Source organism: Erpetoichthys calabaricus, chromosome 5 (assembly GCF_900747795.2).
Source record: "Erpetoichthys calabaricus chromosome 5, fErpCal1.3, whole genome shotgun sequence".
Taxonomy (NCBI): Eukaryota; Metazoa; Chordata; class Cladistia; order Polypteriformes; family Polypteridae; genus Erpetoichthys; species Erpetoichthys calabaricus.
In genome coordinates, this window is record NC_041398.2 from 45,800,762 (window position 1) to 45,820,737 (window position 19,976).

The 19,976-nt window shown below is 35.3% G+C and overlaps 1 protein-coding gene across 9 annotated transcripts in view; it reads left to right on the forward strand.

Annotated features, from left to right (window-relative positions):
- The window catches only part of LOC114651655 (transcription factor COE3-like), a 402,694-nt gene extending 383,270 nt beyond the window's left edge, over window positions 1-19,424 (forward strand). For 3 of the 9 annotated variants that reach the window (XM_051928475.1, XM_051928473.1, XM_051928474.1), the window contains 3 exons: window positions 2,871-3,056; window positions 8,344-8,646; window positions 15,947-19,424. In XM_051928475.1, the coding sequence (XP_051784435.1) occupies window positions 2,871-3,056; window positions 8,344-8,636 (479 nt within the window). In that variant the 3' untranslated portion in view covers window positions 8,637-8,646; window positions 15,947-19,424. The remainder of the gene's footprint in view (window positions 1-2,870; window positions 3,057-8,343; window positions 8,647-15,946) is intronic. The other 6 variants (XM_028801490.2, XM_028801491.2, XM_051928477.1 and 3 more) reach the window with 4 other exon arrangements.
- The last annotated feature ends 552 nt before the right edge of the window (window positions 19,425-19,976 follow it).

Genomic DNA, 19,976 nt, shown 5'->3' on the forward strand with positions numbered 1-19,976 from the left:
ATAGGCAACCCAAATAATATTAGTCCCAATACTGAATAAATACTAACATCAAACACAGTGGAACACACACAGTAAAATATTAATTAGCCCAGAAGTGACAGATAATGGAAATTTGCACTGTAAAAATGAACTCTTTAACTTTTCTGTAAATCTCTTCACAGGAATCCGTAATATCACTTTTTTTTTGGCATAGCACACCAGAGATAATACTTGTTTATGTTACTACTCTGATCATAAATGTGGTTTTGGCACAACTGACAGTAACAGAACTTTAAACTGTCATTTATCAGTGGCAAGCAGTGCAAAAAATAAAAACAAAAACAGCTGCTGACAGAGAAGTGGTAACAGAAATATTCAAACAAATGTCATAAAAATGCCAATCAGAAGACTGAATCACTGCCTCTTTATAAAAATAACCATTTTCAAAATCAGGCGTTTCAAGAATCTGTTAAACACTTAGATACATGTCTTTTTCTTTGAGTTTATTATTATATAGGTACTGTCACATAAAACGCATCATAAAACTGGGAAGCCATCCATCCATTTTCATAAAGTGTTTAGCCAATTCAAAAATTCCAAGCAGCTGCTACCTATTCTGGCAGCCCTGAAAAGGATGTCAGTCCATCATAAGGTACTCTATACTCATGCACACAGGCTAGGCTGTTTTAATTTGCCATTTAATATAAAACATACATACATACATTTGGGATGTGTAAGAAAAGCATAATACAGAAAACATTCATATGCACCCGGGAGAACAGGCAGGCTTAACAAAGACGCTGACCTGCTCACAACTCAAAGCCCTAAAGTTATGAGAAAACAATGCCACACTGCACTGTTTTCATTTGATTAATATACAGTATACTATACACAATAATATTTAAATGGCGCTACAATAGCATATTGGCTAGTGCTGCTCCTCACAAATCTGTCTTTATAGGCCTGTATTCAAATCCTAGTCCAGGCAATTTCTGCATGGAATTTGCATTTTCTCCCCTTCTCTGTGTGAGATCTCCTCCAAATATTCCAGTTTCCCTCCCACATCCCAAGCACATGCGTTTGGTTAATGTGCAGCTCAAAAAGATTCTTGAATCAATGTATGTGCCCTGCTGTATACTGGCACCCTGCACAGAGTTAGCTCCTGCCTTACTGAGGCTCCCTCAACACTGAAGTGGACTGAGAAGCTTGTGTGCCATTTAAAGAGACAGTGAGCACCTTAGAGGGGTGCTTGAGGAGACTCTGGTCAACTGAGGCATACATAGGTAGGTCATAGTTATTGTAGATGTCAGCACAGATTAAGAGAGACACATACATTGTCCAGAGATAGAGGTGTTCAGCTATTTTTGAGGGCTTTGCAAAGCTGGTCAATGATTCCAAAGCTCTAGTGGGTCACATTTAAGTTAACACTCAAGAGAGAGTTAGTGGTAGTACAGAATATTTAACTGAGTTATTAAAAACACAAACTCACATTTGCTTTGGCAGTCAATGCTGTGTGGCCTTTTACTGCACAAGTAGATATGTGGTGAGTCCTTAATCAAGGAAGTTATGATTGTTTATATCAGTGAAAATGCTCCGACAAACCAGAGATTCCATAATGGAATACATGAGAGCTGAAAGCTTTCCAGAAAGACAGCAGCACTCTATCCAATTCAGACATCTATTCATTTTCTTAAAGTTTTTGCTTTAATAAATAATATACAGTACACATAACCAAAAACATGCCAAATCAATATTCTGCACAGCAACATTTTCTAAGACAAAGGTCCCTTTCTGTTGTCGTAAGTCAGCTAAAAATGTTCATTGATCACACGTCTCTCATTTAAAGTTGTCAAAAAACACACCCAGTATAAGATCCAACCATGAGTGATGTCGTCAAGACCAATGTTTTGGGAATGCCCTATACTTATTCCATTTTGAGAAAAATAATTGAATTTAAAATTACTCCTATTGCATTAACTGAAATATTTGGAGTAATAAGTGTGGTATGAAAAATCGGTTGCAATATGCTATACTATACTTCTTGCATAAAGATTTATTTTGCTTAACTGGACAAAACCCACTGCACCTTCTTTAACTCATTGGGAAGCAGTGTTCTATAGTATATCAAATTGGAAAAATTGGTTCCAATAATCTGTTCATAAATATACTAGAACCTAGCAAGAACTTACTAATATAATTGTAAAATAAACATGCCAGGCCAATGCTTAATTTTTAAAATGTATTTGGTGTTTTATCGTATGGAGCTCTCTGTTTACATTTCTCTGTTTGTCAGCAGGAGGTTAAATGCTGATTTTTTTTTAAATTGTTTTGGAGCATGCAAATACTATCATAATTGTCATATTATTTTCATTTTTGTGATTGAGTTGTGTTGTGTTATAATTGTTTACAAGTAATTTATTAAAAATAATGTAACAACATTTTTCTGGTTAAGTCTTACTGTATATCTTCTTTGAAATTTCAGTTTTCTGGTTTCTACAGCCTTTTGCCTTATCTGAGAATCAAAATAATTAATGTTTTCATATTGCACAAAATATTTTTTTTTTTTGAGTCTTATCATCAGCAGGCAGTATGGTATAATCGCTCTGGCACTTGACTTTAACCCACAAGTTATTGGTTCAGTCCTGTGCAATCCCTGAGCAAGTGACTTATCAAGACACCAGTTGTAAAATAATGTGCTCAAATAATTGAAATGCATCCTTAATGTTGAAGTTCATCTTGGGTAAGAAAGTCTCATACCAAAATAATGCAGGCAAAGTTGCTTGATTTAAGTGTGTTTATCATAGATCTATTCTAAAGCAAGCATCATATTAAATATTTACTGTCTACAGAGTACTGTCTACAGTGAAAATGGTTTCTTTTCATTCACACAGGCTACTCCCGCAACTCAAACAGCGTCTCCCCACGGGGTTATGCGCCCAGTTCCACCCCACAGCAGTCCAACTACAACACCATCACTTCAACGATGAATGGCTATGGAAGCACCGGCATGACCAACCTGGGTGTCCCTGGTTCACCGAGCTTCCTGAATGGATCCACTGCCAATTCACCTTACGCAAGTGAGTTCACTTGTTTCTGGTGTCCCCAGCTAACAGCACACTTCAGTGCAAGGCTCAAATGCATAACCAGCAGATCACTGTGTATAACCCTCTGTTTTGATCATGGCATGTCTATTGCTTGTCTACACTTTCATCCTTCACTCTTCAAGCATGTGTACATAGCATTTTGTTTCTGTTGTCAAGCATAATTAGATGAAATGTAATGTTTCCATACCATTAGATTAATTTGATATTAAAGAATACATTGCTTGTTCTACTGTAGGGAAAATGAAGGCAAAGTCAAGACAACAGTCTGGGTCACAAACCACATGTAATGCAGTGTCTTAACGGCCAGCCAGACTTAGGCCCCTCATTAATCACAGGGCGGTTTCCATAGAAACAGGTCCAGCCACCTTGAATTTTGCTTATTTTGCTTTTCAATGTGCTTAAGGTTAATTAGTGGCTGCAATATGCAGCTTTAATGTTTCCCTACTTGTCTTCATCTATAACTACTTATGCAAACTTTGTTCCAATAAATAAACTGCAAGGATCTAGCCAGATTTGTAGAAACAGACACATTTAAAATGATAGATAGATAGATAGATAGATAGATAGATAGATAGATAGATAGATAGATAGATAGATAGATAGATAGATAGATAGATAGATAGATAGATAGATATTAGGCATCATGTCTGGTGTGGCTCACCTAAAAGTAGCTCATATCGATACAGTCTGCAGTGCTCATCCATTGAGCCAGAAATGAAAGGAAACAAGACAAAAAGGAAGTAAAACATTAATCTTAATAAATTTATCTTGGAAAATATTGTTCTTTTTTAAAAAAAATATTTTCTCTTTTTCACTGGACACCCCACATTAAGATAATACAATAATCACTGACGAGATATCTTGCATGCACACACAAACTTCAACAGACACTTTCCCAACTCTTCAATGCTGCATGATTCCTCACATTTTGGTAATGAAAACTGTAATTGGATCACTTCTTAAACCGCTAGCTTTTTCTGCACACAATTCATTTCTATTCACTATCTTTCTTGCCCATTTTTTTGGCACTGCTGATGTCACATATGTGCTTCACTGTAAGGTAAACAAAACATTTTGAATATGTATAATGTACAGTTTCACAATTGTGTAAGTTTAGAGAATAGATTAAGGTCAAAATAAAATAAAAATAAATTCAATGTTTTCATCTCCAATAAATAGCATCTATTTAATTTATTAATATGAATGTTTTACTTCATTGCTTTTTATTTTTTTCCTTTTTGGCAGTTATACTCTTACATAAACATCACACCTATAGACACAGAGTGCATTCTTCAAGGCTACTTTTAAATGCACAATTTCTTTATTTGCAAGTTATATACAATGTGTACAATAGTTTCATTTGTAAATAACAAAATTATGTGCTGCTGGAATAGGCTCTGGCACCCCACAACCATGAACTGGAATGAGATTTACGTATATACAGTATATCTACAGGTGGCATTGTGGCACAGTGATACTTTGTGGATCCTGTATTCTAATTCCGTGTTAAAGTCGCTGTCTGTGTGGAGTTTTTTATTTTCTTCCCAATGTCTCCATGGGTTTTTCTTCAGGGTATCCAATCACAAAGATGTGCATTTTAGGTCAGCAGGTAATTCTCACCTAGCCCTATGTGTCTGTGTTCATGAGTAGGGCTTTTGATGGATTGACAATCCATCCAGAGTTAAGTTCTTCTCTGCACTAAATTCTGCTAGGATAGCCTTTCATTCCCACGAACATAAATTGGATTGAGCAGGTTTAAGAATGTGCCTGCATGTACATTTTGAGCATACACAAATAGGCCTATGTACTCATTCAGATATTATTCCCTTTAATATATAATGGGCAGCATGGTGTTGAAGTGAATAGCAGCACAGTAAATGGACTCAGGTGCTCAGGTGGAGATGTCAGAAGATTCAATAACTTGTCTTGGTATAAGGGAATTTAGATGTACAGTATGAATGTGTGCACCCCCTGGTGCCTGGTGTTGCATTCATCATTGGGCCCTACTTTTCACATCGCAATACTATAATAGATGATCAGGTTTAGAACATGAAAGGATGGACGATTGACAAATGAATGGAATATTTTCATGTATTTACCTTGCGCTTTAAATGGAAAAAACGAAATAAGGAATGGATGAATGCATAATATAGTACTGAATCATAAGAATACATTTATATCAAGTACAATCTGGAATATGAAATGTTTGCAAAAAAAAAAAAACCTGAATAGCACAACCACAGAAAATCATACAGTGTAGATCAGATAAATGAATCTCAGAGTACTGAGCTAGCAAAGTATGTTTGGTCGCATGACTGCTCATCCCAGATCAGGTAGGACTTGAATAAAGATTGATAGATGGAAAGAAATTCATATATTACTCTTAGGAAAAGTTGGCCTGTTTTAGGAAGAATATTAATGTGTTACTTTAATTATTGTATAGTAACAATTTACTAAATTACTTTTACAAAAACATTGTTTTTCATTTTTGTTCTACTAAAACTGACTTAACAATCTGTATTGATCTCTTCTAACGTGTATGGGCTAACAATAAAACATTCAGTTCTGTGTGAAAATTTTAAAATACAACAGCTACTCAAATAGTTATTACACCTTTAATGCGTACAAAATGATCACTATTTAATTAAATGGTGCCATTTACAAATTGTAAAGAACTGCGAGGACTTCCTCTTGGAGAAAGCCTTGTAGTTAGCTTTATGAACATAAGAAGTCAGATAAATAAGAAGAAACCACTCAGTCCATTTGTTAGCTAAGTTGACCCAGTTGCACATTACAAAACTTTACAAATGAATAAAATCTAACCTTATATAGAAATTTTAAAATAAATAAGAGAGTTCCAATTACAGATATACCTTTTATAAACAGCAATTTTGCATATAATTATATAATTCCCAATAGGGAATATACAGTATATATGGTCATTTGACCCAACATCATCTGAAACATTAAAGGAAACCAATATAGATATATGAAACATATTAACTCCACATACTAAAGAAGGTATCAAAATGCAAATTAGAAAACTTGATGACAACAGGCCTAACCAGCTTTCCAATCCTGTTCACTCGAATTCTCCAAAATAACACTGAACAGAGATGTGAAGGTCCATTCATTGCTGCTGTCTACCACAACATTGAGCATAATCCTCATGTGCTGTCATATATTGATTGCATAGTGTGTGAATATTTTCTTTAGATTTTCCATCCCATAACATAACATTCTCAAATCCACTTAATCCAATTTGGGGTTAAAGGGGGCTGCCCATATTGGCAGCATCGGGCATAAGGCAGGAATCAACCCTGGACAGTGTGCCAGTCCACTTAGGCACATATCCTCTCTTACAAGGGGACAATTAAGAGTCTCTACTTAACCTAACCAGAGTATATAGGCAGAGTGGTGGCTCTGAGGCTAGGGATCTGCACTGGCAATCGGAAGGTTGCTGGTTCGAATCCCGTAAATGCCAATAGGGACTCTGCTCTGTTGGGCCCTTGAGCAAGGCCCTTAACCTGCAATTGCTGAGCGCTTTGAGTAGTGAGAAAAGTGCTATAGAAATGCAAAGAATTATTATTATTATGTGTAGGAATGTGTTTATTGTGGGTGGTAAGGGGGGTGCGTGAATTAGATCAGCCACAGGACAACCCCATGGGGAGAATGTGCAAACCTCTACACAGGCAGCAATGAAGCAAACAATTTAAGCTAAAGATGCTGGATCTCTGGGACACTGGTACTAACCACTGCATCACTGTATCCCCCCTTTTAGTATTTGATGAAACATAGTATGGGGTGACCACATTATACATTTTTTTAGAATAGTATATTTTTATTATATATATATATATATATATATATATATAATATATATATATATATATATATATATATATATATATATATATATCCATCCATCCATTATCCAACCCACTATATCCTAATTACAGGGTCATGGGGGTCTGCTGGATCCAATCCCAGCCAATACAGGGTGCAAGGCAGGAAACAAACTCCTGGCAGGGCGCCAGCACACCACATGGGCACACACACACATACACACCAAGCACACACTAGGGACAATTTAGAATCGCCAATGCACCTAACCTGCATGTCTTTGGACTGTGGGAGGAAAACCCACGCAGACACGGGGAGAACATGCAAACTCCACGCAGGGAGGACCCGGAAAGCGAACCCAGGTCTCCTAACTACAAGGCAGCAGCGCTACCACTGCGCCACCCCTATATATATATATATAATAATATAAAATGTCTGTAAAAACATTTCATATTGGAGAAATTCCCTAATTTGTACATTGATTGTCTCTTGGCCTTATTGATGAACGCACATCCTGAGGCTGTGAATAAGCTGAGGGCTTAAAATATCATTTCAATTAGGATAATTCATTCCCATTCAAGTTCTTTTTATTTATTTATTTGAGCCTACTATGCCTATCTAAATTTATCTGGGCACTGATGTCTCTTATTGTAGACCTTGCATCCATTTATCCTATAGCACAAATATTTATATTGTAGGAATATTTTAGACAGACAACTTATAGTGAGTGTGAATGCCCATCCATCCACCCTAATTTTTCCTAATCAGGGTCATGGGGAGCCTGAACCAATGCCAAAAGCAGTGCTGCTTGAAACTATCGTTAGTGGGATATGAGGAAAAAAATAACAAAATTAAATTGAATAGCTAACATAAGTACAGCTAGAGCCACATTGCATATTATTTGCACAGAACAATAGATTTTAAAGTACCAGCAGGAAAGCATCACAATGGCTCTTGCATGGTGTATTCTGTTGAGCACTTTGATTATTTTTAGGATTTTTTTTTATTTGCCAAATAGGCAAATTACTTTTGCAAGCCAAGAAGGAGGGATTTTGGGGCATTGCTCAAAATCCCAGTACTGACAATGCCAGCCACATCAGACAATATTTAGAATTGCTTTTTACAAAGCTGCAATATATTGAAAGATGTACTATAGTTGAGCCTAGGCTAGACTCTAAATAAATACAATTTTAAGAAAAAAGAAAGCAATTGAGGGGCTATGTACAGTGCAGAGAAATGATGTGCTGTACTGCTTAGTTATATAGGTAGACAATGTGTTTTATTTTCCACCCTGACAGTATAACAAGGAGCCCTGTGTTGGGAAATGTATAGCCAGTTGCTATCTGGATAGACCTCTGCTCCTCCATGTTTGTTTATTTGTTGATTTTTTTGTCTGTTGTTGTTGTTGTTGTTTCAGTCATGCCTTCCAGCCCTCCGTTGGGGGCTTCTTCCATAACTCTTCCATCCAGCGTTAACACCTCCTCTTCTTCCTCCTCCACCCCTGCTGGCATTTTCTCATTCTCTCCTGTCAATATGATCTCTGCAGTCAAACAGAAGAGCGCCTTCGCCCCCGTCGTGCGGCCGCAGACCTCCCCTCCCCCCACCTGCACCAGCACCAACGGGAACAGCCTACAGGGTGAGCACCCCGCCCCTCACCTGCCTCACAACTCCGCCCATCACTACTGGGTTTTAATAGATGAGAGCAGATAAGACACACGAGGTATTTAATAGGGGATGAGATGGAAACCTTTTCTCTTCATTATAATAATAATGATGATGATAATAATAATGATGATTTTGATAATGATGCAAATAATTATGATGATAATGTTGGTATTGTACTAATGATGGTAATGATTTAAGATAGCACTGATACAGTAGGAATGAATCAACAGTCAACAATTGAGACACAGTTTTACATTACAGAACTTTCGTGTAAAGTTAACTGGAGGCTTTATTTGCAAGACTATACAAATGAACATCTCTAAATTATCCCAGGATGAATAGTCATGGATGTGTATATGCATGCATATGCCCTGTGATAGACTAACACTCCTGCCTTGAGTCTGACGGAATGGGCTTCAGCTCCCCATGACCTTGTAATGGACTAAGTAAATTGAGATGATAACAGGATGGATGAATTACAAAGAGACAAATTTTCCATGAGGAAGTGTAGCAATATAGAGTAGCTAAGAAAGACTAGCCTAGCAAGGTTTCCTTTTTTTATTTTCTGCTCTTTTAGCAAAATGATGTACTAATAACTTAAATAACAGAACAAGAGAATTCTAGATGGTGATCTGGTCAGAAAATGTGTTGGTTTCAAAGCAGACCTCCCAGATCAAAGATGTGTGATTAATAAAAACCTTACAAGGGACTTTTTTTAGTGAGAAGTCAAGCAAAATGACCCATTTTATTGGCTAACTAAAAAGATTACGATATGCAAGCTTTCGAGGCAACTCAGGCCCCTTCTTCAGCCAAAATGTAACATCAACATTACATCTTGCCTGAAGAAGGGGCGTGAGTTGCCTCGAAAGCTTGCATATCGTAATCTTTTTAGTTAGCCAATAAAAGGTGTCATTTTGCTTGACTTCTCACTTCATTCATAATGGCTAACACGGTACAACACCCTAGTACGAGGGACTTTTTTGAAAAACATCATGCTCAAATGTTTTCACCTTTGATTAATTCACAATTGAAATGTTAGAAGTGTTCTGGTAATTTAGAATAGCCGTATACTCTAATGGTGGTTGCAAACTATCTGTTGACCTCCCGATGCATAATTCATATCTAAATGACATTTACTCAACACTCACTTTAACAATTAGGACTTTTTCAGTTTATTTACACATATAGGGGGTCTCTGTGAGCATCTAAGGAATATTCCACACAATCTGATATTTTACAGTAAAACATCACCTCCATGTTCAGTAATTAACACTTCCTTTAATATGTAGAGGAATAGACTTGGCTATGCATTCTATATGCTCAGTTTGACACACTGGAAGCTTAAGTTCTTACACGGGTTTATTAAACAGACAATTAAAGTTATTGTATTCAGTTACACTTGGCAGTATGTTGTTGTGGCAAGGGCACTGGACTTTAAATTAGAAGTTCGTCAGTTCACTCCAACTCTTACTCACTGTGTGATCCTGAGAAAGTCACTTATCCTCATAGTTATCTAAAAAAATCTATGTCCAAATCTTTTAGGTTTTCTTGACTTAAATTATCTGTCAAATACATTTTAATTAAAAATACCAGATTTAACCATTTAGTGGGCCTTTGTCCTTCTGGAGCTAGTGATCATTTGTCCATACCTCTCTTAATGTAGAAAACAATACTGTGGGCCATGTTTGCATTTTATAAATCCTCAGTCCCGGTTACCATCAGCCAGTTCCTGTATAAAATGTTAATGCAGGCAATCCATCTTACACGTAAGACTGACTAGGCTGTTATTTCACCTATAAAAAATAATTGTGCCATAGCCCATGACACAAGTACAACAGTTTTTATTGTGGCTCATTATTTCGAAGTCATGCCATTCTATAATATGAGGGAAGAAAATTGTTCAACATATGTGTGAAACTTGCTTGATTTATACTCTTGCCTGATTCCTTGGCCTGCAACAATACTCTTCAGCTTACTTGGATGCATTAATGCTCGCATTATAATGGTCAGTAATATTCTGTCCCATTGCCCGAAACTTGCAATAACCTGTATATTTCAAAGTGGTCCCATGAACACATCACCTTTATGTCAGTCATCTGCTTGGCTCTTCCTTCCCAGAGATATCAAATGTTTTGTCATATTTCCTGAATAGCTTATGCATGAGCCATCCCATGGTACACATGCTTAGTTAAGTCACAGAGGTGAGCAACATTTGTGAGTTTTTTTGGATAGCAGCATTTGGGTAGTAGCTTAGCTATCTTCAAAACATGCAAATATATGAAAGTTGTGAGCAATTTAAAATCATTTGCAAAATAAGATTATGGTTGATAGATAAACATTATATTATTGCCAGTTATTGTTGTTTATATATGTCATTTCACATTGTTGTCTTCCAATCAAAAAAGGACCAGTTGGTCACTAAAATTAAAAATTTCCCAAAAAGTAAATATTTTTAAATTAGGCAAATCATATTTCTGTGAAACTTAAGTATTACTTGGGTAAAAGCATGTGTATACTGCCCTTTCCATACAGTCTTATTGGAATTCCCATATTTCACATTTCTAAAGCATACTGGCATTGTGAATTAAGGGAATTATGCTGCCAGAAAATTTCTTGTTTGGAGTTCCACAGGCCTGCATTGCAGAGTGTTATTGTGGTTGCAGATGCCTATGTTGTACAGTATTATTTTGGCTTTTGTTTTTATTGCCAGTGTCAACCAAAATCATTCCAATTTTTAGCCACATTTGACTCGATTTTTCAACTAGAAAAAAGTAATCTGGATTTTGAGAACCATATTCATGTATGCAGATACCATCTCCATTACAATTTTGATTCTCAGAATTTGACATGTGTGAACACTTGTATTTTTGAAGGCTAAAATGATTTTTCTCTGCCTCACATTTGGACATGCAATAAAGGAGGTCTGCAAAGTGACTGGAAATTTAGATTTCAGCAGAGAAAACTAGACTTACTGTAAAAAAAAATAAAAGTATATTTAAAGAAATATCTGGTCGTAGTTTTGAGAAGGACTGTATAGCAATCATAACTGCATTGCCAAAAACTAAATTCAAGATAAAAAACAAATTATCAATTCTCTTAAAACTGCTACTTACCATTATGGGCATAAGCATTTTACTCAGATATCAAGGCAGCCTTTCATTTTCACTTCCTGGTCTTTTTAGAAAGTTGTCTGTGTAAAAACACTAATTGGATTTATAATATCCAGTTATTAAATATTAGTGAAATGCAGACTTATACTCCTGAAATAAAAGCCAGCTATGAACAACAATAAACTCTCCACCCATTGTCTACAAACATAAGAACGTACTGTACACTTGATTATGAATTCTGAACATGCATATACTGTGTCCCAGACGATTATCAATAGAAGGGTTTGCGGGAGCCATTCTGTAATTACAATAAACTTTTCTGCCCTCCATGTTGATGCCACCTAATTGTTTTTAATATTTCCAGAACATATCAGGTCACAAGCTTTCCATTAAGACCACAGTCAAGGTTCTACCCCATTAGTTCATGATGGACAGACATTAGCATTTTATATAAACAGACTAGCTGTGCTGTACATCTAAGATGGGTCTAAATCTAAGTAATCAATGTAGGCCTCAGTGCTAACGTTTGCAGTGCACCATGCAATGCATACGTCTCTGTTTTATGCCATTTGCTATGGGATTCATAAAAGCAGTGTTCATTTTTGTGAGGTGCCATCTATTGGAATGAGAAATGCAATGCATTTTATTACTAAAAATGTTTGCGATGAGCCATCTTTGGAATGACAGAGACATGGCACCCGGACAGACACACAGACACTTATCCTTTTATTAAGGTGGATAACCAGTCACAGAAAAACATCAACCTGCACACACTCCAAAAAATCCTGCATTATAAATGTAGCTAAAAAGCCGCCAGCGGTGGGGGTCAACAACCACTATTCTAATGCAGGTCGAGGCACACAGTATGATTCTGTACTGGCCATGTTTTTTTAAATAAAAGTTAAAACATTTCTGTGCTCTTTTCAGATATTTCCTCTTAAAAATTAAACTGTTTCACAAGTGTATATTTATAAAACAGCAACAATTGTTTGCCCATTCACGGCAGACTACTGGATCACATTGTAAAAGCACTTGCCATTATGAAAGGTGCTATAGAAAATAAATATTGATTGATTCATTGAATGAGCTCTGAATCTTGTGTCATGATTTCATGCAGCCACATAGGCAGTCTGCAGGAAAACAGGAGGGCATCAGGGAAGATTTTTATATTTAACATCCATTTTTTGCTGCATTCTGTTCTACAAATAATTAGGTTTACCATGTAAACAATTTCATTATATTTTGTTTCTATTCCATAATAATACAAGAGTAAGTAGTGAGGATGTTACCCTCATAACCTGTAATCTATGAATTGTTACTTCTATTACAATAATAATTAAAGTCATTTTTTTCCAAAAATCTCCAAAATTGTTAATTTTGCAGTGTAAGATGCAGCCAAGGTTCTGCAGGGGGTGAAGTTGCCTGAAGTTTTAAGCACGCAGTTTGTTCTCGACATGGCGGGTGCTGTTTGTGTTCTATGTAAATTTGTGAAAGGTGACACTAGACTGAGCCTCAGCGGTAATCATTTCTCCCAGTGGGAGCCTCTTCACTCTGCAATCGCTTTAGATGAGCCATATAATGTTAAGAATCCTTTCCGGTGAATTATTCATCAACAGCGAAGAAAAAAAAAAGACTCCTAATTATGAAAGCGATCACTTCACTTTTTTTTTAATAATTCCTAAGTGAATGGTTAAATTATATAAACCAGGATTATGTTATACCAATATATATGAAATGTGCAAAACAATGCAGCTATAAAGAGACAAAAGATACAGCATATACGGGTGTGGGGGGGGGGGGGATTGCAGGGATGTGGGGGGGTCACCCAAATCCATGTTGCATGAGCTTAGCTCTGACTCTAGTGATTAATTTCTTTATATCAATTTTAAACACAAAACACTTGAAATTCCTAGGTTTAAAGGCACACAAATGTTGTGTGGTGTGTCAATGACTATCAATGTAAATTGATGCTAGGGAAACCTTTGCCATATGATTACCTTCTTTTCATGATTCTCTTCTGGAATCATATTTTGTTTTTGCACTTGTTGGTAAAAGCTGCCAATCCAGCAGCAGGCACTCACGTGAAGGAAACAGCCAAGTGTCTAGCCCATTAACACGGCTGTGTGCAAAGATAGGGTGCAAAATGGAACAGATCATCTGCCCCCTTGTCTGGTGAAGCAGATTTCCTGCATTTAGTGTGAACTGTTTAGAAATTCCTTTATCTCCAGGATTCCAGTGATTAGCAGCCTGACTCCATTGTTCAGATGTAAAAATGGGTCTTTTCCTTGTCTGGACTAAGTCAGCTTCTTGCTGTGGTAGTAGCATCTGCGTTCCTATCCTTTATAAGTAGAGAATAATGCCACCAACATATGCGGTCAAGCTTTAAATTTACTTGTATGTATAATCAGCATTAAACAAAACCTGTTAATAATAGGTCATTTTATATCAATCCATAAAGACACACATCTGCCTATATGTTTTAACACTATGTAGTAAAGGAAAAAATGTAGCAACACTGCAAATTGACACTTACAAAGCATCAGTAGATCGGTTATTCATCTCTGTGCAGTGTGGCATTTGATATGCTGGTAAAACTACTCATGAATATGACAGATTTAAAGGTTGTATATTGAAATATGCAATATTAAGAGAAGAATGTGTCCCTTAACACACTTCTGACCGTTCCAAAGTGAAATTCTATTAGTAGGCCACATTGCACAGATGAATAACCACTTCATTGATGCTTTGCAAGGTGACACTAAAACCAAAAGAAGCCTTTGTTAAGATCTTTTTATGTGAGAGTAAATGAGTAATAGATGCATTTTTGCAGTACCTAAGCTAAAGTGTTACCAAAAATGTTTTACATTTTACTCCCTTTTTTAGTTTAGCTAATTAAAAATGAATTAATCCAGTAATTACTAGTTCCTTAAAATACAGCAGTTACACCCAAAACTTCCTAGTATCCATACTCTTCTACCCCATGACCAAATGTTAATATAATACAGTACAATAGTCAAGTCAACTTTATTTTTAAAGAACATTTAAGACAACTAGAAACAAATAGATAAATGTGAAAGTTCATAGATAGATAGATAGATAGATAGATAGATAGATAGATAGATAGATAGATAGATAGATAGATAGATAGATGCTTTTATTTTTTTTTTTATTTTATTCTGGCATATTTGAGCTTCCATGTCAATTGTAAATTGGAAAAAAAAAACAAAGTTCTGCTTAATACCAATCCATCCCTGACAGTAAAATCAAAACCAGCAGTAAATTAGGTTAGGTTAGGTTAGGTTAGGTAGACTTTATTGTACCAGAGGGAAATTTGTTTGCTGCAGGAAACTACATAAAACAGAAGACATTGTTACACAGATCCAATATACAGTATTAACAAAGAAAAACCAAAAACTTTTCCTCTTATTATATACTCATTTTTGTACAAATAGATACCCAGATAGGAAAGGCATAGATAGATAGATAGATAGATAGATAGATAGATAGATAGATAGATAGATAGATAGATAGATAGATAGATATCCATAACATCTTGGTTATAATTTAAGGATGTTAATTTAAACTATTGTAACAATTTGTGACTCTCTTGCCATAAATGAATAATCTAATGCATAGCCTTCAAAGAAACATCTGCTGCTCTGACAATGTTCAGCTTGAGATGAACAAGTTTGATCTTAGTCACAATTTATAAACTAAAGATGAGTGTGATAGTGTGAAGTATTTGCCTTTGAAAATTTCAATGTACAACAAAGATCTGTTCATAATACTTAATAAGATATGGGGCAGCCTTGAAATTCTTGTTTTTTTAAGTATACTTTGTGATATTCATATCTATAAAAATGCCTGACTGTAAATTTTAGAGTGAAGCCTTAAAATATTTCAGGTAATAGGTATATATGTACTGTATGTATGCTGCAACATTCTAGTAGCTTTTAAAACTTTTTTTCTTCTTATGAAATTCATATGCACTCAATTGAAGGTTTCTGTGTAGTCAGATAATAAATCTTGTGTTCTTTGGAGTCATTTTTCATTTCTTTATGTAATAAAAATCCAAAGCTGAGCCTTGTCAATGAAGCAGATGTTATACACTCTTTAAAACTGTGAGGTCATTACTGTGATTATGTCTTATTTTTTATATACACTGTATCTATTTACATATGAAACCAATGAGCTAATGCTAATAAATGTTTTTTTTGTTTTCTTTTTTTCCCCTTTGTCTTTTAGCTATGGCTGGTCTCATAGTCCCACCTATGTAAATACTCACAGAAGACTTATCAAGAGAAGAATGGACTTCATTTCTACAACCCTCATGAGTGATTATCAAGAACAAGTTTTGAAAACAGCAGATGGACTTATGTTATGAAAGGTCCTATGCAAATTTTAAACAGAGAAAAAAAAATCTGTAATTTTATATTTTAAATGCCTTTTGCATTACAAACCAGAAACGAGGAATCACACAAGACAATTGAAGCTCGTTTGTGATGGCTGATCCTAAAGACTGGTTCCTAATGGCACCCCCTCACCCCACCTCACATGCTTTTCATTATTCTATATCACTTTATAAAAAGAAGCACACGCACATATTTCACACACACGCACCCCACTGCAGGGCCGCAAAACAGCTTCTGCTTATATGGACACTTGAATATTTGGAGAAAGAAAGCTTTTGTTGCAAGCCAAACTGCTTGAGTGGACTACATTTTTGAAACAGGCTTCTGTTATTATTCTTTATTTTGGCAGATGCCTTTACCCAAGGCATTTTGCATGTGAAAAGTGATTTTTTTTTTTAATTTATTTTTTATATATACTATTTTTTACTTTTTTTGTAAAAAATAACAAGTATAATCAATAGTTATTGAATATATCAGAGGCATAAAGGTATAAGAGCTGTGGAGTTGTCGAATATGAAGTGGATAAGTAGAAAGGGGAGCTGAAATTATGCCCAAACCTGATTTTTTTTTTTTTAACAAGCCTCATCTGAATGTGAAGTGAACTGGATCTAAAATGTACTGTAAGTTTTTATATTTCTTTTTGTTTAATAAGTCAAACCAGTTTGGCTCCACTTCACAATTATAATTTGTCTACTTATGATCAAACACAATCACACACCACTTTAAAAATGGTAATTTGTTACTGTGTTTCTTACAAAGAATTATAATACTCTTTCCTGTTTTGGACTTATTGCGGCCATTCAATAATACATCGATATATGTGTTTTCAGTTTCAATAATGGCATGGAATAGGGGGTGCAAGTAAATAAATACAGAAAATTAGTATTGCTGTTAGTCCTTATGGATCAGTAATAATTATCTGTAAAATACTTCCAAAAGGGGAGTGTGCAGCCTTTGTATACTTTGGACCAATAGGTAGAACAATATAATAATGGAAGTAATTTGTGGGAAACATTTCCAGGTTTAATGCGCCTGTAAAATAAAACCAGGAATGCTTGTGCCGCTTTCGATCAAATTTAGGTACTGATTTTCTTGTTAGACTTCTTAATGTGCTTTTTTGTATGTATTTATAAATATGTTTTGTTTTTCTTTGGTGAATTTAAGCCTGGATAATAGCATAAAACAAAGGAACATATGTAAACACATTTGATGTCCTGGTACCTTTTCGATATTGTTAACAAAAATCTGAAAACTTTTGTATAAAAAAAAGAAAGAAAAATGAAGACTTCACCATGACATCATCCTGATTTTTAAACTCAACTGCTCCATCCAATTTTGTATAAACATGCTTTCTGATAATGTATTTAACATTTTTTAATACAGCAGCTGTGTTTTCCTCTCCTTTCCAGGTACTGTCTATGTGTGTCATTGTGAAAAGTTATATAATCACGATAGTTAGTACCTTATGCACTATTTTAGTTGGAGCGCCTACAAAAGCAATGCATCTTAGGAGAAGAAAAACATTAGAGCACATAAAGCATAAAGACTTTGTACATGAATTGTTTGAAAATACTTTCTCTGTGTACATGAACTGTTTGTCACCCACCTTTTAAAGGGATACTCAGTTTTGCTCAAGGTGTCTCAAAAATGTGAAATCAGCGCTATGTAGGGATGACCCATAAATTAGAGTTCTGAATTAGAACTGACTTGAAGACTGTCATATCCCCCCCTCAACTGCAGAGATATGGGGCGAGTCGATAATAAAAGAGAGAGATTTAGACAGTACAAAACTGATGGGCAGCTATGGATGTGACTTTCCTTGCCTTTTTTTTTTTAAAATGGAATGTTCCTAGAGTTCCACTACACTGGAATGTTTGCTTATTTCGTTCAGTAAAAATCAAAGCTTAGCAACTGTAAGTCATGCACTTCTTAAGTTCAGTGGTCACCTCTTGGTCAATTAACATACAGAGGAGTGAGACCCAAACACACTAGTCATCTATTCCTCGGTATTCATTACTATCCCTGGTTGGCTCACACCAACGTTTGAAAAGTTATTGTCAAGCTCATGTAGCCTTCCCTCCCCACATTCCATTAGAAGTGGTCCAGAATGATCATTGTAACTATAGCACAATTAATTTTTACCCTACATCCCAAATGTATGTGTAACTGGCAACCATTAATTGAGTTTGAGTCTGTCCTTCAGTGGACTGGCACCCCGTTCTGATGCAATGCATCACATGTTCTGAACTAGATTTGACAAAGAAGGCTAAATGGATGGATTCCATGAATCTTAAACCAATATATATTCCATCCATCTTTTCATCAGTCATTAAATCCACTTAATCTGGTTTAGGATCCTGGGGTTGCAAGGCTGATCTTGGCAGCATTAGGTGTAAGACAGGAGCCAATCATGAAGAGAGAGCTAGTCCAACACACGCTACACTCGCACATAACAGCATCATTTAGAAACACCAGCCAACCTTGAATGTCGGAGGAAAATATTTCAGAAATATGAATTTCTGAAATAAAAATGGGAGACCTAATTATTTGTATGGCTCAACATAAGGTACTCAATGAGCTACTCAGAAACTTTATTGATTTGAGCGTCCCTTTAATTATGTGGTTTTTTGATCCTATGTTGTTGTTGTTGTTGCACTTGATTCTTTGTCTTTTACTTATGCAATTTTATTACTGTAAAGCAAATCAGTGTCTCTCCACATTATCGCAGTAGAATAGAGAAGATTAAAATAATGTACAAATTGATGCCTTACAATATAAAATTTGCCCATATTTCATTTCTATCATTACACTTGCATTTGTTTTGTTTTCTACAATACTGTGAAAATCAATTATCTTGTTTAAAATTTCTCAAAACAAAGCCGCCTACTTAGGTGTATAGTCGATTTTATTAAATTGAAGAAAGAATTTGCTGTAAGGCTTGCTTGGCCACAAAAAAGGCTTGAATAATGGATCTTAGTCAATACTGAAAGAAGTAATAAAAAGACTTATTGATAAGTAGTTTGTCAGCTTCAGCCAGCTAGGGGCACTATTATACATCTGGCCTTCCACAGCGGGTAGACTTGTCACCAGAGACAATGGAATGACAAACATGTGCTTAAAAGACAAGGTTTCAAAATAAATAATGACAATGCAAAATTGTGAGTCGCAAAGCCTCTGTTTTATAAATGATGCTGCGTACTTTTGGGAGAATGCAAAGTTCTTAGAAAGACAAGTTAACTGAATGTAAATTTATAGTAGATACGTCAACAGAAAATTACATGTATAACCTGATTAAAAATATTCAGAATTTATACATGAACTATATAGTTGTATTTAATTTTTAAATATTATATTGCAGCCAGTTTTTTCAGATCTATTGGCTATCTTTAAATGAGTTTTACAGTATGTTTTTTTTCCTTTTTACAAAGCAAATGGCAGAACCAAATAATTTTACGTAAAGAAATATTAATGTTAAAACTGTTCTCATACAGCAAAATAAGTACACCAAAAATTTAATTTTAAAGTTCCAATATTCATGTACTAAATTCTTAATGAACTGAAAATCTTTTTGAGCTCTATAATCTGATAGTTTCTCAATTTGTTAGACCGTGCAGAATGATTAAAAAGTTTGCCTGAAGTTTAGTGAAATTTTTTTCATTTCATTTGCATTAGAATGTGTAAAATCTGTTCATCCACCATGTCCTCAAGCAAGTCTCACAATGATTATTACACATTTACTGTCCTTAAGTGTGCAGGAGTTTTTCTTTTGAATTATTTTAGTCTAGTCAGAGAAGACATTTTCAGGCAGGGATGAAGTTCAGCATTAACGTTGTGAAGTCAAAATGCACGATTTATGATCAAAA